This window comes from Stegostoma tigrinum, chromosome 5 (assembly GCF_030684315.1).
Source record: "Stegostoma tigrinum isolate sSteTig4 chromosome 5, sSteTig4.hap1, whole genome shotgun sequence".
NCBI classification, from domain to species: Eukaryota; Metazoa; Chordata; class Chondrichthyes; order Orectolobiformes; family Stegostomatidae; genus Stegostoma; species Stegostoma tigrinum.
Genome location: NC_081358.1, coordinates 21,456,696 through 21,482,627, shown reverse-complemented (window position 1 = coordinate 21,482,627; position 25,932 = coordinate 21,456,696). Strand labels below are relative to the sequence as shown.

Sequence of the window (25,932 nt, the reverse complement as noted above, 5' to 3'; positions counted from 1 at the left end):
TGTGGAGCGAACAAGGGAGTCACGGAGAGAGTGGTCTCTCCGGAAAGCAGACAAGGGTGGGGATGGAAAAATGTCTTGGGTGGTGGGGTGGGATTGTAGATGGTGGAAGTGTCGGAGGATGATGCGTTGTATCTGGAGGTTGGTGGGGTGGTGTGTGAGAACGAGGGGGATCCTCTTTGGGCGGTTGTGGCGAGGGCGGGGTGTGAGGGTTGTGTTGCGGGAAATGCGGGAGACGTGGTCAAGGGCGTTCTTGACCACTGTCCCACTTCCTACAGACTAAGGGGGTGGCCATGGGCACCCGCATGGGCCCCAGCTATGCCTGCCTCTTTGTAGGTTACGTGGAACAGTCCCTCTTCCGCACCTACACAGGCCCCAAACCCCACCTCTTCCTCCGTTACATTGATGATTGTATCGGCGCCGCCTCTTGCTCCCCAGAGGAGCTCGAACAGTTCATCCACTTCACCAACACCTTCCACCCAACCTTCAGTTCACCTGGGCCATCTCCAGCACATCCCTCACCTTCCAGGACCTCTCAGCCTCCATCTCAGGCAACTAGCTTGTAACTGATGTCCATTTCAAGCCCACTGACTCCCAAAGCTACCTAGAATACACCTCCGCCCGCCCACCCTCCTGCAAAAATTCCATCCCCTATTCCTAGTTCCTCCGCCTCCGATGAGGCATTCCATTCCCGCACATCCCAGATGTTCAAGTTCTTCAAGGACCACAACTTACCCCCCCACAGTGGTCGAGAATGCCCTTGACCACGTCTCCCGCATTTCCCGCAACACATCCCTCACACCCCGCCCCTGCCACAACCGCCCAAAGAGGAACCCCCTCGTTCTCACACACCACCCCACCAACGTCCAGATACAACGCATCATCCTCCGACACTTCCACCATCTACAATCCCACCCCACCACCCAAGACATTTTTCCATCCCCACCCTTGTCTGCTTTCCGGAGAGACCACTCTCTCCGTGACTCCCTTGTTCGCTCCACACTGCCCTCCAACCCCACCACACCCGGCACCTTCCCCTGCAACCGCAGGAAATGCTACACTTGCCCCCACACCTCCTCCCTCACCCCTATCCCAGGCCCCAAGATGACTTTCCATATTAGGCAGAGGTTCACCTGCACATCTGCCAATGTGGTATACTGCATCCACTGTACCTGGTGTGGCTTCCTCTACATTGGGGAAACCAAGCAGAGGCTTGGGGACCGCTTTGCAGAACACCTCCGCTCGGTTCGCAATAAACAACTGCACCTCCCCGTCGCAAACCATTTCCACTCCCCCTCCCATTCTTTAGATGACATGTCCATCATGGGCCTCCTGCAGTGCCACAATGATGCCACCCGAAGGTTGCAGGAACAGCAACTCATATTCTGCTTGGGAACCCTGCAGCCCAATGGTATCAATGTGGACTTCACCAGCTTCAAAATCTCCCCTTCCCCCACCGCATCCCAAAACCAACCCAGTTCGTCCCCTCCCCCCACTGCACCACACTCCACCCACTGCATCCCAAAACCAGTCCAACCTGTCTCTGCCTCCCTAACCTGTTCTTCCTCTCACCCATCCCTTCCTCCAACCCCAAGCCGCACCTCCAGTTCCTACCTACTAACCTCATCCCACCTCCTTGACTTGTCCGTCTTCCCTGGACTGACCTATCCCCTCCCTACCTCCCCACCTATACTCTCCTCTCCACCTATCTTCTTTTCGCTCCATCTTCGGTCTGCCTCCCCCTCTCTCCCTATTTATTCCAGAACCGTCACCCCATCCCCCTCTCTGATGAAGGGTCTTGGCCCGAAACGTCAGCTTTTGTGCTCCTGGGATGCTGCTGGGCCTGCTGTGTTCATCCAGCCTCACATTTTATTATCTTTCTCTGACCTGCTACCTCCTCCAGACTAGGAGAAGGAACACTGAAAAAATGAGTCAAGCAACAGAGAGAGAACTTAACCTTTTTGCAACAGCTGAGACAGATATAGCAGCTTCAACTCCAAAACCCCCAACTTCAACTGGATTTTGATCTTGCAACAATGAAGGAATGGTAATAAATTTCCAAGTAAGGATGGCAAGTGTCTTGGAGGCGAATTTGAAGGTGGTGTGTTCCCATTTATATGATGCCCTTGTCCTTCCAAGTTGGAAGCGGTCATGGGTTTGGAAGGTGCTGTCTGAGGATCTTTGGCGAATTTCTGCAGCGCATCTTGTATTTAGTACACACTCTTCCTAAGCATCAGTGACAAAGGGAGTGGATGGTTGTGGGTGTAATGCCAATCGAGCAGGCTGCTTTGTCCTGGATGATATCAAGCAACTTGAGTTGTTGGGGCGGCACTCATCCAGGCAAGGGGAGAGTATTCCATCACAGTTCTGACTTGGGCCTCGTAGGTGGTGGACAGGCTTTCAGGAGTCAGGAGTTAAGTTACTGGCTACAGTATTCCTAGATTCTGGCCTGTTCTTATAGCCAAAGTATTTATGTGGTGAGTCCAGCTGTGTTCCTGTTCAATGATAACCGCCAGGATGTTGGCTGTGGGGGATTCAGTGATGGTAACATCGCTGAATGTCAAAACGCACTGGTTCGATTGTCTCTTATTGGTGATGGTCATAGCCTGGCATTTGTGTGGCGTGAATGATACTTGCCACTTGTCAGCCCAAGCCTGAATATTGTCCAGATCTCATTGTATTTGAACACGGACTGTTTCAGTATCTGAGGAGTTGTGAATGGTAGACATTGGCAAACATTCCCATTTCTGACCTTATGATGAAGGGAAGGTCACTGATGAAGCAGCTGAAGATGTCGGGGCCTACGACATTACACTGAGGAACTCCTGCAGAGATATCCTGGAGCTGAGATGACTGACCTCCAACAACCACGACCAACTTCCTATGTGTCGGGTATGACTCCAACCACCGGAGAGATTGGCCCTAATACCTATTGATTCCAGTTTTGCTAAGGCTCTGTGAAGCCACACTTGGTCGAATGCAGCTTTGATGTCAAGGTCTGTCACTCTCGCCTCACCTCTGGAATTCGGCTCTTTTGTCCATATTTGAACTAAGGCTGTACTGAGGTCAGGAGCTGAGTGGACCTGACAGAAACCAAACTGGGCGTCACTGAGCAGGCTATTGCTGAGAGGTGCTGTTTGATAGCACTGTTGATGACACCTTCCATCACTTTACTGATGATCGAGAGTAGACTGATGGGAGGCAATTGGCCGGGTAGGATTGTCCCGCTTTTTGTGCGCAGGACATACCTGGGCAATTTTCCACGTTGCTGGGTAGATACCAGTGTTGTAACTGTACTGGAACAGCTTGGCTAAGGGAGCAGCAAGTTCTGGAGCATAAGTCTTCAGTACTATTACCACAATGTTGTCAGGGCCCATGGCCTTTACAGTATCCAGTGTCTCCAACCATTTCTTGATGTTAGGTAGAGGGAATAGAATTGGTTAAAGACAGGTATCTGTAATGCTGGGGGCCACTGGAGGTCCACTTCGCACTTCTGGCTGAAGATTGCTGCAAATACTTCAGCCTCATCTTTTGCATTGATGTGTTGGGCTTTTGGATCATTTAGGATGGGGGGGATATTTGTGGAGCGTCCTCCAGTGAGTTGTTTAATTATCTACCACCATTCATGACATGATGTTTCAGAACTACAGCGCTTAGATCTGATCCATTGGTTGTGGGATTGCTTAGCTCTGTCTGTCACTTGCTGTGTATGCTGTTCAGCAAATAGTCCTGTTTGGTGGCTTCAGCAGGTTGACACCTCATGTTCAGGATGCCTGGTGCTTTCCTGCACTTTCCACTACACTGGGGGGTTGATCCCCTGGCTTGATGCTAATAGCTGAGTGGGGGATATGCTGGGCCATGAGGTTACAGATTGTGCTGGAGTACAATGCTGCTGTTGATAGCCCAGTGCCTCAAGGATGCCCAGTCTTGAGTTGGTAGGTCTGTTTGAAGTCTGTCCCATGATAGAGATGACTTGCAATGTGAAGGCGGTACTTTGTCTCCACAAGGACAATGTAGTGGTCGCTCTTATCGACAGATGTGTTTGCAGCCGGCAGATTGGCAAGGATGAATTCAAGTACATTTTTCCTCCTTGTTGGTTCTCTCACCATCTGCCGTAGACCCAGTCCAGCAGCTATGTCCTTTAGGACATGACCAGCTCGATCAGTACTGCTGCCGAGCCATCCTTGGTGGTGGACATAGAAATCCCTCACCCAGAGTATATTTTATGCACTTACCACTCTCAGAGCTTCCTCTAAGTGTGCTGAACACGGAGGAACACCAATTCATCAGCTGAGGGAGGATGGGACGTGGTAATCAGTAGGAGGTTTCCTTGCTCATGTTTAACCTGAAGCCACGAGACTTCATGGGATCCGAATGTGAAGGACTCCCAAGGAAATGCCCTCCTGACTGTATACCATGATGTTGCCACCTCTGCTGTCCTGCTGGTAGGACGTGGCATACTCAGGGATGGCGATGGTGGTGTCTGGGACATTGTCATACTCAGAATTATACCTTATGAACAATGTCAGGCTGTTGCTTGACTAGTCTATGAGACAGCTCTCCCAATTTTGGCACTAGCCCCCATGTGTTAGTAAGTGGGACTTTGCAAGCTCGACAGGGCTGTTTCTGCCATTATCGTTTCCATTGCCTAGGTCAAGTGATCCGTCTGGTTTCATTTCTTTGAGATTTTGTAGCGAAAGGTACAACAGAGTGGCTCGCTGGGCCATTTCAGAGTGCAACTGAGAGTCAGCCACATTGCCGTGGGTCTGGAGTCACATGTAGACCAGACCAAGTGAGGATGGTGGATTTTATTCCCTGGAGGGGAATTAGTGAACCACATGGGTATTTCTGACAATCGGCATTGATTTCATGCTCATCAGTAGATTCTTAATTCTAGATTGCTTTTTAAATTGAATTTATATTTCGCCATCTGCCGTGTTATGATTCGAATCCGGTCCCCAGAAAGTTAACTGAGATACTGGATTAATAGTCTAGCGATAATACCACCAGGCCATTGCCTTCATTGTTCCACCCACCTATTTGCTAAGTACTTCTACATATCAAATTGGCATTCCAAGGGCAGTATGTGCAATGTATGTGCCTGCTACCTACACTTCTTCGCTTGCCTTGAGCAAACTGCCAGAGATTCACTGTGTGTATACAAGGTTTGAGAAGTCCAATACTTGATTATCACATTTAATTACCTGCCTTAATTTTTGTTCTATTCTATATTAGTATTTTAAAAAACATAAAAGACAGTCACGTCTTCCTTTAATTTTCCATTTTATACGAGAGGCGCCAAAGATTTACAAACAACAAGCAACGTAAAGAAATTTCTTCAGTAACAAAGTACTTCCAAGTGAGCCTTACAAAAAGCAATTGGTCTCTAATTGACCTCGGGATACATCTACTTAAAGCAAAGAGGCCATGTGACCTTAAGCATCAAGCTACCATAAATAAAGCTATACTTCATAACTTAATTGTTCTGTGATGTATTAAGAAATACATCTAGTTTATAAAATTTATTTAATTTTATTGTAAGCAACACCAGCTGAGACCTGCCAGTCAACTTCATTCAAAATTGTCACTTGCAAAATATTCATCCTTACACAAAGATGATCATAACTTGGTCAAATAGAGAATTAAAGATCTAGAATTAAAAATTAAATGCTATTTAACACAAGAGGTAGAAATTAATTGTATTGGAGCTTGTACATCAAAAATGTTTAAGTTTTCATTTGTAAGTGAACTGACGTTTTTCAAATTATGTTTCAGAAAATGGTTTTCTACTAAGAGGCGGCATAGAAATCTTTTGAAAAAGCATAGGTATCAATCAGGAAGAAACAAAGGAATAGTATGGAGAAAATGAATTACTTTGAAAATGAAACAGAAAAGGGATTTACAAACAAACCATTTTTAAAAAATATAAAATTATATAAAAATAAAAATTTCAACAACACTGTTGACTAAGTTGAAGACACTCCTGCAGTGATTGTAACACAGTCAGCCAGGTGGACCCTGGTTGGGGCTGTTAATCTGATCTAATCAGAGAGCCCTGGCTAACAGTTAAGAACAAGAGTGTCAGACATTCTGTTCACTTTGAGAACTGGCTCTGAGGGAGCTGGGTCAGTGTTCATGTGTAAATAAAGGGTGAGTTGGTGACAGGATACCATCCTCTGTGGAATTATTTCAACCCGATTTGGTAGGTCCTTCTCAACCCAATGAGACAGATTTAGTGTTTCAAAGAGCAGATATGAAGGAGTAATAACAAACAGCTTACCTCTGCACCTTTACCATCCACGTTCTCATTTTCATTCAACTCCTTTATTGGAAGCGTTGGTGGATCATCTTCACCAGCCACCATCTCTTCTACTGAAGTGCTCTGTTGATTCATTTTCACCTTGCTTACCGTTGCATATTCTGGAGTAGCACCAGTAAGTTTGGGATTTTGGCACTGTACCACAATATCTGAATCTTCGGATTGAGAATAAATTTCATTTGCCACACTGCCAGATTCATCTTTTGGCTCCTTCACAGTTTCATAGAGAGAGTCTTCAACAATGATATCTTGCAAAGAACTGGCCTTTAGCACTTCATACGGCTCATACACTCCATGAGAGGTCTCGCTTTCAGTCACTGTTGTAGATTCGGTGTTGGGTATGGAATCATTCCCAGGTATTTGTGGCAGTTCTCTGCTCTGAGGACATTTTGAAGATTTACAGGAATTTTCTTGTTGGTTCACTACCATTGGAAGCACTGCATTTTCAGAAGACTGAATATTTGGAATCTCATCTGAAAGGACTGTCAAAATAAAACAATTTATCCATCATTCCATTTTAAAAGTCAATGTTCTGGATGTGAGTTTGCTCGCTGAGCTGGAAGGTTAGTTTTCAGACGTTTCGTCACCATTCTAGGTAACATCATCAACGAGCCTCCGACGAAGCGCTGGTGTTATGTCCCGCTTTCTATTTATCTGGTTAGGTTTCCTTGGGAAGGAAACCCCAAGGAAACCTAACCAGATAAATAGAAAGCGGGACATAACACCAGCGCTTCGTCAGAGGCTCACCAATGTTAGCTAGAATGGTGTCAAAACGTCTCAAATCTAACCTTCCAGCTCAGCGAGCAAACTCACATCCAGAGCCTCAACCTGAGCTACAAATCTTCTCAAAACTCACTAACCTCAATGTTGCTATGAGACATGTAGGGTTATTTGCATTTGGGTGAAAATTGCTCCAAAATTTAACAGCATGAAACAAATGTGATGATGATGGTTCTGCACTGAACAGAACGAAGAAGTGTTGTGTAATACTTTTCATATAATGTGAACAGAATAACAGAAAATGGCAATGACCAACAGTTTGACAAATATGCAATTGACATTTCTACAAATAGGGGATTTATTCAGTCTTATGAACCGTTTGTAATAGTAGTCAAAGAACAAAGAAAATTACAGCACAGGAACAGGCCCTTCGGCCCACCAAGCCTGCACCAATCAAGATCCTCTGTCTAAATCTGTCATCTATTTTCTAAGGGTCTGTATCCCTTTGCTCCCTGGCCATCCATGTACCTGTCCAGATACATCTTAAAAGACACTATCGTGTCTGTATCTACCACCTCTACTGGCAACGCATTCCAGGCACCCACCACCCTCTGAGTAAAGAACTTTCCACGCATATCACCCATAAACTTCTCCCCTCTCACTTTGAATTCATGACCCCTAGTAATTGAGTCCACCATTCTGGGAGAAAGCTTCTTGCTATCCACCTTATCTATACCCCTCATGATTTTATAGACCTCAATCAGGTCCCCCCTCAATCTCCGTCTTTCTAATGAAAATAATCCTAATCTACTCAACCTTTCTTCATAGCTAGCACCCTCCATACCAGGCCGCATCCTGGTGAACCTCCTCTGCACCCTGTCCAAAGCATCCACATCCTTTTAGTAATGTGGCGACCAGAACTGTACGCAGTACTCTAAATGTGGCTGAACCAAAGTCTTATACAACTGTAACATGACCTGCCAACTATTGTACTCAATACCCTGTCCGATGAAGGAAAGCATGCCGTATGCCTTCTTGACCACTTTATTGACCTGCGTTGCCACCTTCAGGGAGCAATGAACCTGAACACTCAGATCTCAGGTACATCAATTTTCCCCAGGGCTTTTCCATTTACTGTATAGTTCGCTCTTGAATTAGATCTTCCAAAATGTATCACCTCACATTTGCCTGGATTGAACTCCATCCGCCATTTATCTGCCCAACTCTCCAATTTATCTATATTCTGCTGTAATCTCTTACAGTCCCCATCACTATCTGCTACTCCACCAATCTTCAAGTCACCTGCAAACTTGGTGATCAGACCACCTATACCTTCCTCCAGATCATTTCCATGTATCACAAACAACAGTGGTCCCAGCACAGATCCCTGTGGAACACCACTGGTCACCGGTCTCCAATTTGAGAAACTCCCTTCCACTACTACTCTCTGTCTCCTGTTGCCTAGCCAGATTTTTATCCATCTAGCTCGCACACCCTGGACCCCATGTGACTTCACTTTCTCCAACAGCCTGCCATGGGGAACCATTTGGGGAACAAATATCATCTAATTAAAGATTACTATGCATGATTGTTTTATGATTGCTTAAAGTCAAATAAAGAGAGTGTTACTTTAAATGTCACTATGTTCCTAAATGCTTGTTGCTCACTTACTGTCTCCATTTGCAAGGCTGTCAGTGTGACCATTTGCTGGCACCTCATTTCCAAAATTTGAGACTGAATAGCTGTTGGCCTCTTTCTCTGAAGGCTGTAAATTAAATTATCAAAATTACAACATGATCTTGATTCTTATAAAGAAATTAATTTAAGATCTGTATTACAAAAATAACTGCTTTAAAATTGTCTACGTCAAAAATGACTTGACTCTCCCAGTTCCTCTGGTGCTTTTCCTTTGACGATATATTCATCTTTGCACTACCATTGAAACAAATTGAAAAAGAGGTTCCCTCAAAATAAAGCACAAAAGAAAATATCTTGCATCATAGAAACTTAGATCGTTGACTTCCATGCAAACATGTGTGTTTATAGCTTGTCAGTTGTGTGTTCATTTTAATAGTTATAAACTGCTCTGTAAATATTGGAGCTGCTTATAGGAAATTAATCTTTTGTAAAGTTATGTTCCACCAAAAGAACCATTTAGCCAAAAAAGAAAGGCTTTAAAAATTAAACTGTCACCATTTTCACAATCATTAAAATGTTTCTACACCACAAAGGATGATAGAAGTTAGAAGCTCCCTTTTGGAAATAGCAAGGCTGTTAAATTTAAAAGTGAAATGATTAGGTAATTGTTAATCAAATTATTGAAGGGTGTGGGGAATAACTGCAAAGTTAGTGTGTTTTGAGTTGCAGTTCAGCCATGATCTCACCAAATCTCTGCACAGGCTTGAAGAGCGATCGCTCTAAAAATATGAAGCAGAAGTGTAGTCGTGCTATTCACCAGGACACAGATACTTGTAATTTTGCACATGTCAAGGTTAAAACTAAGTCTGTGACACAAGAGAGAAAGAGAAGAGACCATGGAAGCATTTTTATCGGTGGATACAGATGAATAGATAGTGAATCATTTGCTTCCTCTTTTGCTCCTAAAAACCAGCCAAAAATGATGCTCACCAAATACTAGTTTTGGTCACTTGGTCACCACTTTAATTGGAAAAATATGGTACCTATGCTAAATTAAATGAATTAAGATATTAAAATGGAGACAAGATTTAAAATGAAACTTCTGAAATGCATTTTCTGGTATTTCAATTTTAGCATGAATAGCACATGATATTCATTTCAGTTATGTGAGCTTCTTCACTGTGACTTAAATAATTATCAGTCACAGAAAGCAATGTTGCAAAGTCTGCACAGAACAGGAGCCTGTATAAGCAAGGTGAACAGAATGTCTCTTCAACTGATCAGATGGAAAAGCTCTCACCAGAATACACAGAGTCCAAAGCTGGAAATTCACAGAAATCCAAGCAATGAGGGGAAAAGAAAGGTGGGACTGACAGTGATTTGAAAGGCAAAAAAAAATTAAAATATTTTAAGAAATCTCCAACAATGATTAAAATGTGAAGCCATGGAGACTCCACTTACGTAAAACTGAATTTCCAAGGCTACAGAAATTGATTAGCGGCAGCTAAAATTAATCACACCATTGGAAATTCACCTACATTTCCATGGACAAGCCTTAAATAGTTCTGAACGTGCTTAGTCAGTATCAATCACACAGGTACCACTAATTCACTCCATTCCATGTATTTTATAATAGAATCACTCAGTACGGTATTGCTAGAGCAAAGCCTCTGGGGCAGTAGGGAAACTCGGGCAAAGCATTTTCAATTTTTGTGCTTAACTGTACCTATGCAAATGTCAGGGGTTGCTGTCTAATGCACCCCTTAATAAGGGTGAGCATGGATAGCCGTTCCACTGTGCTCATGGGAATTTAAGAGCTCATGCAATGTCACAGGGTTTCGGCAGCAGGATAGGCAGGAATTGATACCCAGCTCCTGCTCCCACTGATACTGTACTCCCACTTCAGTTAGGATTGTGGACTGCTTGGATAACTGTTTACTGGAGGACACAATCATTCAAAATCTTCAAAGACTGTTATTGACATGTCCAGAAAGCCATGAGCAGATCAAACTCTGGCCTGGGGGATTATTTCCACAGTGGAGTGCTTTTTTTAGGAATATCTTATGTGGCTCTGTAATGAGGTTGAATAATCCTGAATCTAGATCACATACAGCTGGAAAAGTCTATTCATCATGCTATAGAGTGGAAGAAAACTTACTTAGCCAGGTCTCTCATCAGTTATCCAGTAAACAAGAAAACTTCAATTAATCTTCAGCTCACAGGATGGTATACATGGATTGGTCAATGCTAAATCATAGAAATCATAGAGTCCCCACAGCGTGGAAGCAGGCCATTCAGCCCATCGAGTCCACATCAACCCTCCAAAGAGCACCCCATCCAGATCCACCCCCTTACGCTATACCTGTACCCCAGCATTTCCCATGGCCAATCCACCGAACCTGCACACCTTTGGACTGTAGGTGGAGACTTCAGCAGACACGGGGAGAACATGCAAACTCCACACACAGACAGTCACCTGAGGGTGCAATTGAATCTGGGTCCCCGGCACTGTGAGGGAGCAGTGCTAACCACTGAGCCCCCGGGGCCACCCAAAAAACACACAACGTGCCGGTGTCAGACTGGGTTAGACAAGGTCAAAAATCACACGATACCAGGTTATAGTCCAACAGGTTTATTTTGAAAACGTGATGAAGGAGCAACAGTCAGAAAGCTAGTGTTTTCGAATAAACCTGTTGGACTATAACCTGGCGTTACGTGATTTTTGACCTTGCCCAAAAAAAAAGTTCTCTGGCGCTTCATACGTGCAATCAATAGTTTAATCTGCTTCAAAACCCTGTCTATTAGAAAGCATTGGGCTCTCATTGACTTGATTTGATTTAATGTCACATCTACCTAAATAGAATGCAAAGCTTTGCTTGCCAGCAGTACTGAGTGATCATTGTAAGCAACGAAATACAGGTCATAGGGTGAAAAAAAACTTGGAAAAAATGAGACGTACAATTTACACTGCACAGGACGAACACAAAGCAAGATGAACATTAACAAGATCAGCTTTATTTGAAGTTAGACAGTCCACTCATCAGACTAATACCGGCAAGGAAGAAGCTGTTCTGGAACCTGCTGGTGCGTATGTTCAGGCTTCGGTATCTGCTGCCTGATGGAAGAGGTTGTAGGAGAACATTACCAGGGTACGAGGGGTCTTTGGTGATGTTGGCGGCCTTTCAGTGGCAATGAGACATTTAAATAGAGTCCATGGATGGAAGCTTGTCTTCCATGATGGTCTGGGCTGTGCGCACTACCTTCTGTAGTTTCTTCTCCTGGGCAGAGTAGGTGCCATGCCAGGTCATGATGCACCCGGACAATATGCTTTCTATGGTGCGTCTGTAAAAGTTGGTGAGCGTCCTCATGGGCATGCCAAATTTCCTAAGCCAACAAGCTCTATCTCTTTTCTGTACTCTGACCCATTGTTGTTTGATGCCTGTCCTACCATGGTGGTATCATCAGCAAACTTGTTGCTGGCGTTCATTCAGAATTTGGTAACACAGTCGTACGTGTGTAGGGTGCACAGTAGGGGGCTGTGAATGCATTCTTGGGGTGTTCCAGTGTTGAATGTTATTGTGGAGGAGGTGCTGTTGTCTATCTTTACCGATCGCAGTCTATGGGTCAGAAAGCTGAGGGTGCAGTTGCAGAGGGTGGAGCCCAGACCAAGGTCACAGTGTTTTGAAATCAGTCTGGAGGGGATAATGGTGTTGAAGGTGGAGCTGTAGTTTATGAGCAGGAGTCTGAAGTAGGTGTCCTTGTTGTCCCAATGTTCCAGGGATGAGCGCAGTGCTAGGGAAATGACATCTGCTCTGGACCTGTTACATCAATTGGCAAATTACAGGGGATCAAGGCAGGCTGGGAGACTGGAGCTGATGTGGGCCATGTCCAGTTTCTCGAAGAATTTCACGATTGTAAAGTTCAGAGCCACTGGGCGGTAGTCATTAGGGCATGTTGCATGTGCTTTCTTATGTACAGGCATGTTGGTGGTCTTTTTGAAGCAGGTGGGGACTTTGACTTGTGGGAGGGAGAAACTGAAGATATCGTAAATATGTCCGCCAGTTAGACCACGCAAGATCTGAGCACTCAGCCGGGGACACCGTCCAGGCCTGTCGATTCCCTTGGGTTGACTCCCAGGAAGATCAATCTGACTTCTGCAGCCGTGGCAGGGGGAACAGGTGTGTCCAGGAATGTTGGGGCAAGTGACATCATGTCGCTGGCATTCCGCTCGAACTGAGCATAGAAAGCATTGAGTGCATCAGGGAGGGATGAGTCTTTGTCTGCTATCCTGCTCTGCTTCATATTGTATCCCGTAATGTTGTTTAGGCCTTGCCATAGGCAGCAGGAGTCCATATGGTTGGTTCGGGTGTCTAATTTGGTCTGGTACTGCCTCTTGGCATATCTGATGGCTTTGTGGAGGTCATAGCTGGATTTTCTGTACAGGTTTGGGTCATCTAACTTGAATGCTGCCCAGCTGGTCTTCAGTAGAGAATGGATTTCCCACTTCATCCAAGGTTTCTGGTTGGGGAACACCCAGATTGACTTCTTTGGCATGCAGTCCTCCACGCATTTGCTAATAAGGTCTGTGTTGGTGGTGGCGTACTCAGCTAAGTTTTACGCTTAGAAGTTGAATAAGGTCCAGTCCATCAACTCCAAGCAGTCCTGGAGATGTTCTTCCATTGCCTTAGGCCAGCACTGTATTACTGTTTGCTTCAGGTTCTGCTTGTAAGCTGGGAGGAGGAACATAGTGTTGTGATCTGATTTCGCTAAATGTGGACTGTAGGTGGCTTTGATGTTCATGTAGCTGTGGTCCAGGATGTTCAGTCCTCTAGAGGGGCAGGAGATGGTGTTGGTGGAACTCAAGGTTGGCCCTGGTTGAAGTTGCCGGCCACAATGACTAAGGCCTTGGGGAATTTCATCTCCAGAGTGATGGTGGTGGTGTACATTTATTCTGGCATATTCTTCACATCTGCATGGGGTAGTATGAATGAGTTTCTCAATGGACTTAGTCACAATCTGAGGTGACAATTTCTTGGCCATGATTAGCCATGTCAAATAGGTTTGTGACTTCCAGTTGCTGTGGGTTTTTAACGGGTCATTTGTCTCCAGGCTGAGTTCTGAGTCACCGAATTTCTGTTGAAATGGGGTTATTTCTGGGGTCTAGATCTAATTCAGTGCTGACAACTGTACACTCTAAGTCCCGTTACATTCAGCCACCTTGGTTCTCTCCTCACAAGCTGACTAATTGCTGCCAAACTTTAGCCCGAGTACTGCCCACCTTGACTGACAACCCTTGACTAATGAATTTGGAATGTTCTTTCCTTCTGAAGCCAGGTCCTTTCTGAGTCTTTGAGGCGTTGTCTGACTCCTTGCTCTTTTCTCTGTGCAATATCCAATTACAGAAACACCCACCCTCTTCCCTAAGTGTGTGATCTCACTCCTCCATCCACAGATTTCCTCCATCCCACACTTGCTCCTGCTCCAATCACAGATTGACACTTTCCCCATGCTATTCCACTCTTTTGAGTTTTCTCTCTCTTACACTTACTGCTGCTTCAATTACAGATTCCCTCTCTATCATGATCACTGTTCTCCCAATCAAGTCTGTACCTTTTCCCAATGTCACTCCAGCTACTTGCACTTTTAACCATTCCATCCCCCCCACATAGTCAACTGTGACAAGTTATTGCACTAAGGTGCATACTATAAGGAACACTGCTTAGTGTATCTCATGCACATTGCAGCCAATGACATACATTTAATGTACAGCCATTGTTGCAAAGTAGGAAATGTGATAGCCAAATTGTACACAGCAAGTTCATACGTTCAGCCCTCGATCTCCTACACTCCAGTGCTAAAGCGTCCAGCCTACCCTGCTAACCCTTATACCTCCACCCGTTCCTGGCAACATTCTAGCAAATCTCTTCCAAACCTTCTTACCTTATTCTTTCATTTTCTGTTTGTCAATGACCAGATAATCTGTTTTTTTTTCATGAAGATTCAGGGATAAATATTGACTAAGACACCATGCAGTCCTTCACTTCCAAATAAGTATATAGAAAAGGTTTTGGTTCTCAGTTTACTATCTCCAACATCGTAACTGTTTCTCTCTGCTACACTAAAGCATCAGTTGAGGTTTTTGTTCAAACCTCTGGAGCAGGCCTAGAACCCACAATATTTTTACTCAAATGTTAACAGCGTTACAAAGTTACTGCAGAAAGTAGAGGGAAGAAAGAAAGGTAGACAGTCAAGAAAGGAGTAGGGGAGAAATGAAAAATGAAAGAATAAGGGAAGGATGTTTGGAAGAGATTTGCTAGAATGTTGCCGGAATGGTTTGAGTTATAAGAACAAGCTGGAGCACAGGAGTGTAGGAGAGCGAGGGCTGACCATAGTAGTCTGCAAAATCATGAGAGGTATAGATAAGATGAATGGCGGGGGTCTTTTTCCTAGGGTGAGGGAGTTGAAGACTAGGGGGCATTTTTTTAAGGTGAGAAGAGAAAAATTTAAAAAAGACGACATGGGGGGAGCAATTTTACACAGAGAGTGGTTTGTGTGGAATGTACTTCCAGAGGAAGTGGTGGATGTGAGTACAATTACAACATTTAAAAGATATTTAGATAAATACATGAATAAGAAATGTTTGGAGGGATATGGATCAAATGCAACTGGCAGAACTAGTTTAGTTTGGGATTATGTTTGGGATAGACTTGTGGGACAGAAGGGTCTGTTTCCATACCGTATGACTGTATAAGAAAAAATGAACAGAGAAGGCGCACAAAAGGAGAATGGCAGGAAGGTGTATTTGCAATGGCATGTTGGCACTGGTATTAAGCAGTTTCTGTTATCAACCCCTCATGGAAATGAATTCGTAGTCAGTCCTTTCACTGCTATACACATTTGGATATCGTTCCTACACACGACAATGCCCAATTATTTTTGGGTATGCAAAATTTTGAAATGAATTAAACACTGATTTTGATCTTCTTGGAAAATAGCACAGAGGCAAGTTGTGTCATGAAGCTAAAACATTTGGTCCAGTGAAACCATCATAAATTAAAATGTTCTCGGAGAATTCTGTATTCTGATTAAAATATCTAAAATCGCCCAGAAAAATTCAAGTTAACATTTACATGTGAAAGGATATCACCGTGATTTTACTTTGATCTATTTTTTAAAAAAATTGTCATATTATACATTTGTTATATTTTGATATACAGTAGCTAATTGTACAACACATACCACACTCATTAGGTTCTCATTGTCCCCATTTCGTTCGGCAGTGTTCAGGTGCCTGGTAATAGAAAGGTATACTCATCATTTGATCGTTTATAAATGGGTATTTGATATATTTGAACAAGATAACATTTTTCTTATTAAACAGCAGTCATCCTTTACTCCTCATTGACTTGTGACACTCACCAGTGTTGGACATTAACGTGTGAACGCTACATAACATAGAACAAAGTACAACTGAAATGCATTAGCTATTCTAATGATCCTATGCCAATCACCAACAAAACTTTATGGTTCAGAAAAGAAACATCCACTGAGTAGAAAAGTAGCTGTCAACATCGCTCCAAAGATCACCCTCATTGTCTCTTGTAACAAAGTTTGTAATCACTCTCCGAGTCAGGATTATCAGATCTTTCTGTTATATTCATTCATTGGATACAGGCATCAGTGGCTGGCCAGCATTCATTGTCCATCCCGAAACTCCTAGAGGGCAGGTAAGAATCAACCACATTGATGTGGTTCTGCAGTCACGTGTAAATCACAGGTAAGGATGTCAGTTTCCCTCCCAGAAGGACGTTAGTGAACTAGACAGGATCTTCCTGACAATCAACAATGGTTTCATGGTCATCATTAGTCTCTTAATTCCAGAGTTTTATCGGATTCAAATACCACCATCTGCAGCGGTGGGACTCGAACCCAGGTCCCCAGAACATTAGAGTTAACAAGGTGCAGAGCTGGATGAACACAGCAGGCCAGGCAGCATCAGAGGAGCAGGAAGGCTGTCGTTTCGGGCCTAGACCCTTCTTCTTCAGAAGAAGTGTCTTTCTGAAGAAGGGCCCAGGCCCAAAATGTCAGCTTTCCTGCTCCTCTGATGCTGCTTGGCCTGCTGTGTTCATCCAGCTCTACACCTTGTTTTCTCAGATTCTCCAGCATCTGCAGTTCCTACTATCCCCAAAACATTACCTGGGTTTCGGAATTAACAGTCCAGCAATAATACCACCAGGCAACTACCTCCCCTCATTCATGATGCCATCGTAAATTTGAGTTGTACTTGGATACCTGTTGATAGAAGTTTCCTTTCAGCACAAATATAAATGGTGTGTAGAGGTAAAAGTAATATTTTAACAGGTGAAATATTCTCCATGATCCAGCTTGGTGCATGAAGTGTTTTGCCAATTCATAGTTTCTATACAGATGTGATGATACCATGGCTTTAAGAGATGTATTTTGTCCTTTCCTTTGAAGCGATGTTTTAAGAGATACAGAGCTGTCTATTTGAATCCAATGAAGTAAACAGCTTGTGAGGCATTGTTTTTTTTTGAAAAGGTAGGAACAGTGGAAGCGGTTAAGATCCCTAACAGCCAGGACTTTTAGTTTTAGTTTTTCTGTAGCAGTTTCTGGGGGCTTGAAGCTGTGCTTGGAAGCAGCAGTACATTTCTTCCTCTCCGAGTTTTTTCTTGAAGTTTTACCTCCTGGATTGGAGAGTTGCCTGTGAGACAATCTATTTTACTGAATTTGTCTCTGCCAAGGGTGTGTTTATGGGATTTTTTTTTACTATATTGGAAAATTTACTCTTTAGTAGCTAAATAATATTTTATTCTGTTAAGTTATTCCAATTTCTTCTTTCTTTTGTTCTATTTTAACTGTAGAGTAAAAATAAGGTGCGTTTTGCTTAATGCCAAGCAGTTTGACCAATTGAGCTGCATCTGGAATGCAACACTTACCTTAAAATAAGAAAAAGTTAGAGTCTAGACTATCTTACGAATATTTTGAGGGGGTTTGATATGGTCAATGTCACAGAAAATATTAAGTTGCCACTTCTCACATGAATGGCACTGGTAAGAAACCATGAATGGCTGATATTGTCTTTCTGATTCTGTTCTAAGAGTATTCCTGATTGCTACACAGCAGTATTACTGCTGGTCATGAACATATCCACAATCAGAATCATTCTATTTTCACTCAAATAGCTGCAAGGTATTGCAAAGCTGAGGAGTCAATTGGAGGGTCATTACAAACACATGAATAAATATAGGTGAATCATCTGCTAATATTTGTAGGTAACAGCTGTAATAAATGTCTGTTGGATTCTTCAATATCATGATTTGCAGGTCAATATTTTTAGGTTGAGGGGGAATATAAACATTGATGCATCAGGTAGTACACCCTGCTGTGTAACTGAATAACTTGCTCAGAGTTAATCCATGTAGTTATACTACATCCATAGTTTTTCAATTAATGTTCAGGTCAGGTTCCATGTAATGCCAATCAATTTCACTGGAATTACTAGAAGACAGCACTTTCTGGTTGAGTGTTATAATTATTGCCCTTAATTTAGCAAACTGCCTGTAACTTATTATAAAATGACATTAAGATCATGTTCATTCCGTAATGAATATTCTTAGGAAATTATTAAAAACCAAAATATTTTGGTTTCCTTTCCATCATCAAAACAGATAAATGAAGACCTAGCACTATTTCTTTAAGTTTTAAAGCCCAATTAGTGAAGCACATTATGAAAACATTATCCCCACTGCAATTGTATAGATGCTTATCAGCTCCTAGAAAAGCTACTCTATACTGCAACAGAGGAATGTAATTCAATAGCAAAACATTTCCTTGGAAAAAGAGCTCAATGTATAACTTGACTAAAGAAACATGGGCATATGGCAAAATTTTATTTAGTAACTAATTGATGATCAGGCTATACTGCAATTTGACAGTTTTGCTGTCCCCTTCTTGCGGATTGAAGATGCAGTACTGCTCCAAAAGCACTATTTCCCTTTGGTGCCTGATCTAGATACAAGGGGAGTAACAGGCAGAATTATTGCCTACCACCTCAATTCACTAAATTCTGTGATGGGTGTTTAATAGGGGAAGACGCCAAGAATGATGCATTATACCATCCGACTTAGAAATGCTTTGAAACTTCAGAGTGGCAGAAACCCAGATTGAGACAAATCCAAAGATAGTTCAAAAAATTCTGAAGGAACAAAAAGATAACTGAACTTCAAAATTTCAGCATGATTAACCTTGAAATCCCATGAAGAGTTATCCACGTATTTCATTTGAAGATAAGTTCATCTTGGTTTTGACCCATTGCTAAACTACCATGTTTCATAAACCCACTTTGTTTATTGATCTTGAAACTCATGCTGCCTCATCATATTGCTGTCGTGTTCCCCTCTATTAAAAAAAATCTCCTTCTGCTCTGTGAAGACTCATCAGATTAGAGACTGCTGGAGATACCCTGAGAGCCGCACACATCAATTACATTGGAAAACAGAAAAATCACATTTGAACAGAAGAATTTCATGTCAGTTACTGGTGGGCTACAACGGTATGGGATCACTTGAAATATAGTTGTTTGACATTCAATGTCAACGCTTTGTAATATAACATCATGCAATATTGCAACCCATTTCCCATGTGAAATGTCATTCCTACCTGTAACAGCTATTGCATAGGAAAATAAGAATGGTCAGGAGCAAAAAGGCACAGACAACAGCAAGCAGAATCCAGAGGATGACTTGGTGTTGTCCACTGTCAAATACCCCTGGCATAAATCCGACAAGATCGACAGAATTTGGAGCCATTAGGGAAAAGGAGACAAAATTCTACTGTCCATAAACACTTGACGCAGAAATAGTTCTGTTGTACCTGTAACACATAAAGAACACAAAATATTCCTGATTAAATGCATTATTGACAGGACCCTAATACAAGAGTAACCTCCGCTTAGATACATACTGAAGAATCTTCAGTGCTTAAATTGTTGCAACACAATTAAGAGGGGTGGACTAATTACTTTCCTGGAATCACTCCTTCACACTCACAACAAAGTGTGAATTTTGACAGTGACATTCCCAAGCACACCATGTAAAGCTCAGTATCAGAAACAAGTCAGCTAATAACAAACCTGATGAATTTAACCAAACAACCAAACCATCCTGTAGCAAAGACTATGAACAGAATATTTAAATTATGCAAATATTTACAATGACTCTTCTTGAAACAATATACACACACTCAGAATCTCAAAGGAAACTTTAGCTAACTAACAGTTACTTTCAGGAAAAAGGATAATTCACAGATTGTCCGACTGTTTGTCTGCAGCCAACGTAATTTTGCACACAAGCTCTAGAGTGCCTTCCTGGATCAGTTATGACTGACTGAAGTTGCTTTTCCAGTTGTCCATTTAGCATGACGAGACTTTCCACTGAGTTTTGCTTTCATGAGAGGGTATTTTAAAGAAAGACCAAGGGAAAAGGCTATAGCTCCAGGCAAGTCATGTCTCTGATTGCCTGTGTTGAAATCCAAAAGTTTTATTACACTTTCAAACTGGGTCAAGTAGTTTCTATCAGCCTGGATTCCTGGTGTTAGAACGGGAATGCATCAGTCAGGGTTCTTGCTCCTGATTACCGTGCATCTACAAGTGTCTGAAAGAGTTAATTCTTGAATGAGTGCCGAAAGCCTTACACACTGTGGTGATGTCACAAGAAATTTGTCAGAATAAAGAAAGAACTTGTAGGGGTCAGGCCTAGGGCTCATATTCTTTGAACCGTGTCTATAACAATGTTGGTTACATTTATGTAACCTGTAAATAGTTGCAGAAATGCAATTAACTTCATATCACCCACTCAATCAGGCTCTTCCAGTTGGACTAGAAAGATGCACAACCTAATCTCCATTGGATCACTTCATGCTTGAAGGAACTCTCACATAATAACTACTGTTTATGGTGAAAGGGGAAAGATTTAAAAACAACCTGAGGGCAACTTGTACATGCAGAGAGTGGTGCATCTGTGAATTGAGCAGGGCGGAGGCTGGTACAATTACAACATTTAAAAGGCATCAGGATGGATATATGAATAGGAAGAGTTTAGAGAGACATGGGCTAAATGCTGACAAATAGGAGTAGGTCAGATGTCTGGTTGGTGTGGATGGGTTGGACTGAAGAGTCTGTTTCCATGCTGTATGACTCTATAAAGTCTAAAGTGACCGCTCTCTGAAAGCACTAGAGACTCAGTCGCGCCACTTTAGTAACCTATGTTCTTCACAAGTGCAACAATTTTTCCCTGCCGCAGTCAGTTTCCTTTGTTTCGCGAAGTGTTCTTTCCAAAAATATCCATATTACAGATACATGTTCAGTCAACAATATCCTAAATTAATGTGTCAAATAACACATTTTCGTAAGAGTCAAACAGTGAGAAAGAACAAGTGAAACATTTATTACAAATATCATATAATGGATTACGAGCTCTATACGAAACCCTCATGGACACAGGGAGAATGTGCAAATTCCAGACGCATGGTCGCCCAAGGTTGAAGCTGAACACAGGTCCCTGGTGCTGTACGTTCTCCCCGTGTCTGCATGGATTTCCGGTTTCCTCCCACAATCCAAAGGTCTAGAGATTAGGCAGACTGACCGTGCTAAATTGCCGCATAGTGTCCAGGAATGCACAGGTTTGGTGGTAAGAACCCCATGTCGGGTTGGGCGGGGTTTTGTGGAGGGGTGGGTCTGTGTGGGATGCTCCTCAGACGAACAGTGCAGACTCATCAATGGGCTGAATGGCCTCTTTCTGCACTGTAAGAATTCGATGATTTTACAAAGTTTAACTTGGATAACTGTGAGGTTCTCCATTTAAGCAGGAGGAATAGAAAGGTGACATATTATCTGAATTAAGAGAATTAAGCATGGTGCAGAGAGATCTGGGAATCCTCACACATGAATCACAGCAAACTAGTATGCAGGGCTGGATGAAATGTATCCCATGCTGTTGAGAGACAAGGGAGGAAACAAGGGTGCTAGCAATCATTTGATTTATCTATTGTCATGTGTATTCTGTACGAGAATACAATGTAATGTGTCACCACTCTCCGGTGCCATCTTAAAGCACAGAAAAATAAACTAAAAGATAGAATATAAAGGGAGAAGAATAAATAAATAGTGTCCAACTTTACAGCCCTTCTTGTTAAGTGCTCCACACTGGGCCTCATGGCCAGGCTTCAGTCCCCTTTGCCACACTGCCACTGCAGGAACAAAAGTAATTGCTCTTCAGTGACATCTCACCTCCACTATTGCCCTCACCACCAAGTCCACGCTGGACCTTGCCGATGCAGGCTTCACCCATGCAGCCAGGTACTGCACTGGCCTAAACGCAACTGTCAAGTTTACTTCAAACCCACCTTGCCAATGCAGCCGCTGTTGATGCCATCAGGTCTCATACTGGGCCCAAAACTGGCCTCTGCCTCAGCCTTCATGACATGGCATTACGATCGCCTTGTCAATGCAGGAGCCGGTAAGAACGCACACTCACCTCCAACGCCCCGGCCATGAGTCTGCACTCACTGACTGCCAATGGTCCGGACTGCTGAGCCTACATAAGTCTGTGCTGGGCCTAGACAATTCAGTAATGGGGAGAGATAATAGGATTTTCTGATGAAGGGTCTAGGCCCGAAACATCAGCTTTTGTGCTCCAAAGATGCTGCTTGGCCTGCTGCGTTCATCCAGCTTCACACTTTGTTACCCCCAATTCAGTACTGGGCCAACTTGCTGTGGCTAATATGGTCGCCGTGACTCATCAACAAGAGATTAGTAAAATAAAAAAGTAGAAAAAAAAGTGTAAAGAGAGGAAGAAAAGTAAAAAGGAATGAAAAGAAAAGTGGACAGAGTGGACAAATCCCAGGCTCAGGAACCCTACTCTGCCGCCATCTCATTGGAAAATTCTGTCCGCAGGTGAGTTGCCAGGGTACTGCAGGACAGCTGATATGATACTGCTGTCCAAGGAAGGAGCAAGGGATAAACCAGGAAACTACAGGCCTGTCAGCCTAACCTTGGTGATGGGGAAACTATTAGAAATAATTCTGAGGAACTGAAATAATCTGCACTTGGAGAGGTAGGGATTAATCAAGAACTGTCAGCTCGTTTTATTAAAAGGAGGTCATGTCTGACCAATTTGATTATCTTCTTTGAAGAGGTGGCCTGGTGTGTAGATGATGGCAATACATTTGACATAGTGTACTTAGACTTCAGCAAGGCCTTTGATAATGTCTCGCACAGAAGACTTGTAGCAAAGGTAAGAGGCCATGGGATCCAAAGAAATTTGGCGAATTGCAACCAAAATTGTCTGACTGGCACTAAGCAGGTGGTCATGGTTCAGGGGTATTTTGTGACTGGAAGCCCATGTACACTGGGGTTCCATACGGTTAGTGTTGGGACCCTTACTCTTTGCAGTATATGTAAATGATTTAGAATGAATGCATGAGAGCTGTTCAGTAAATTCACGGATGATACAAACATTATTGGCCAGTAAGGAGGATAGCATTGTTTTATGAAGAGAACTTGAGCTGTTAAGCCCTAGCTCTCTGATATTTGGTATAATGAGTGGAGACGTAATACATGTATATATGATGCTAAAGTGAATTGATAACGTAGACATAGAAAGGATGTGCCCTCATGTGGGGGAGTCTAGAACAAGGGGTCATAGCTTTTAAAAAAAAAAGGGGTTGCTGATTTAAAACAGGGTTGAGGAGAAATTACTTCTTTCGAAGAGTTGTGAATCTGTGGAATTCACTACCTCAGACTGTGATGCGTGCTGGGACATGGAGTAATTTTATGGAAGAGACAGAGGAGTTTTTAAATTAGTAATGATTTGAAGGTTTATGGAGAGCAAGCAGGAACATGGAGTTGAGGCCAAGATGAGATCAGCCAAGATCGTATCAAATGGTGGTGCAGGCTCGAGGGGCTGAATGGCCTACTCCTGCTCCCGGTTCCTATGTTCTTACAAGAAAGGGAATCAATGATTACTTCAGCAGAAATGCATGTTCAATGTCTTTGGAGATGTTGTTTTATCAATGTTTCAGGGATTAATTTGTGATGCAATGCGTGAGCGTTGTTTAACCATTTTTTTCTTAAAGGAAATGTTTTCTGCATTGAACACTCTGCTTCATTATTAAAGAATGTCACATCTCCTTTAACTTTTAGTGGTCCATTATACACTGCATCTGGCACAGGATAAATGCCACTGAATTAGTGGTGCACTGATCTGTCATATTATGCAGATCATATTACGTTTTGCATGAGGAGTCATAAACAACAGATTCTTCCAAATACAAGCAGTTTCAGCTCGAAGCTATTGTGTAGGATTATTTATGGCAGATTTGGAATTAATTCCCTTTATGTTAGTTATGCAAATAAATCTCTTCTGAAAAGTGAAAATAACCGAATGCCAGCTTGTTTTCTCCTTGGTTCTTTTTCGTAAATCAAGTTTAAAAGGAATGTGCTTCTAACGAGGAAAGCAAAGGCTGAATGTTTTGCAAAAGAATCAAAACTACCTACTACATTTAAATTCCCAAATAACTCTTCTGGTGACTGTTTTTAACGGGTTCACATCATTGCAGACTTTGTAAAACAGTGAATTTGAACAACATGTTCTGACAATGAGATAGGAACAAGCAGAAGTTCTAAACTTTCTTCCTTGGCACATGATGAAAGAGTTTCTATTCATTGCCCTTTCCTACTGCAATAACATATTCTCATTGCGAGCAGCGATTGATGAGTTTGATTACCAAAATAAAAAGTGAAGATTAAAATTCAAATAATTTTGCAGTTGAAAGTTGTAGGGTTATTTTATATCTCCCTAAATTTATTCCAATTTCTGAATTCACATTTGTACTGAAATGCCAAATTCCAGTGGGCTGCCTCTGGCATGACTTCCTTTTTCCACATCCCACCCACCCACTCCCTCCCTATAGTATTTGACAGGCCCTTCAGGCATGTCCAACCCATCAGCCACACATCTGCCTTCAGCACCCACTTCCTCCCAGAACCACAATAGGGTTTCTGTTGTATTACAAGGGATCATCGTCTGCCATTTCCACTACTTCCAGCAGGCTGCCACCACCAAACACATCTTCCATTCCCCTCCACTGTCTGTATTCCACAGGGACTGTTCCCTCTGTGACACCCTGGTCTATTTTTCCATCACTCCGAGCTCTTCCTCAATCCTCCTTGGCACCCTTCCATGCATTTGCAGAAGTGCAGTTGAAGAGTTGCACTTGCCCATTTGCTTCCCCCAAAGCCTCAAACACACCTTCCAGGTGAAGCAGCATTTCACTTGTACTTCTTTCAGTTTGCTCTATTGTGATTGTTGCTCCATGATCTCTTTTCAAAAACTGAAAAAGCTGCGGATGCTGTAAATCAGAAACAAAAACAGAAATTGCTGGGAAAGCTCAGCAGGGCTGGTTCTGACGAAGAGTCACTCAGCCAGAAATGTTAATTCTGATTTCTTTCCACAGACGCAGCCAGACCTGATGATCTCTTAAGCATTGGCAAGGCCAAATGCAGACTAAGTGGCAGCTTTGAGGAACACCACCACTGTGTCTGTAGAAATGATCCTTACTCCCTGTTTCCCCCCCCACCCCACCCCTCACTTTCCCACCCCGAGTAGCTTGCAATTTCAATAAACTATCTTGCTCTCGTGGGAGCATTTCCTTCCTGAACCTGCTGCAATGTACCAATTAAGCATAATGCATGTTTGAAGAGTAACACATCAATTTCGGCTCACGGGTCTCAATATTGAATTTCACAACCTGATTGTGCTATGTCTATTCTCCATTTTTCTTCCATTCACTCCATCATCAACCCTTGTAGGTTTTGGATCTTCTCTGCATTGCTCTTGGTAGCATGGAGTCATTCTCTCCCTTTCACACTTGCAATTATAATCACTTTACATCACTTTTTCTCTTTCTCCATCATTTGCAACCTTTGTCGCTCACCCTAAGCCTCCACCTCTGTCAAAAGTAAAAGAAATATTTTCCAGCATGTTTCAATTCTGAAGAAGAATAAAACTGCACTTGAAACGTTAACTCCGATTCCTCCTAATTGCAGGAATAATGTTCCCAATGTTGGGGAAGCCCAGAATTAGGGGTCACAGTCTAAGAATAAGGGGTAAGCCACTCAGGGCTCTGATGAGGAAGGATTTCTTCACTCAGAGAGTTGCGAACATAAGGAATTCTCTCCC

General features: G+C 42.9%; 1 protein-coding gene across 5 annotated transcripts in view; it reads right to left on the bottom strand.

Annotated features, from left to right (window-relative positions):
- Positions 1–25,932, bottom strand: part of pag1 (phosphoprotein membrane anchor with glycosphingolipid microdomains 1) — a 159,165-nt gene that overhangs the window by 31,892 nt on the left and 101,341 nt on the right. For all 5 annotated transcript variants that reach the window (XM_048529727.2, XM_048529728.2, XM_048529726.2 and 2 more), the window contains 4 exons: positions 19,355–19,567; positions 15,914–15,965; positions 8,708–8,801; positions 6,278–6,798 (listed from right to left, as the gene is read on the bottom strand). In XM_048529727.2, the coding sequence (XP_048385684.1) occupies positions 6,278–6,798; positions 8,708–8,801; positions 15,914–15,965; positions 19,355–19,503 (816 nt within the window). In that variant the 5' untranslated portion in view covers positions 19,504–19,567. The remainder of the gene's footprint in view (positions 1–6,277; positions 6,799–8,707; positions 8,802–15,913; positions 15,966–19,354; positions 19,568–25,932) is intronic.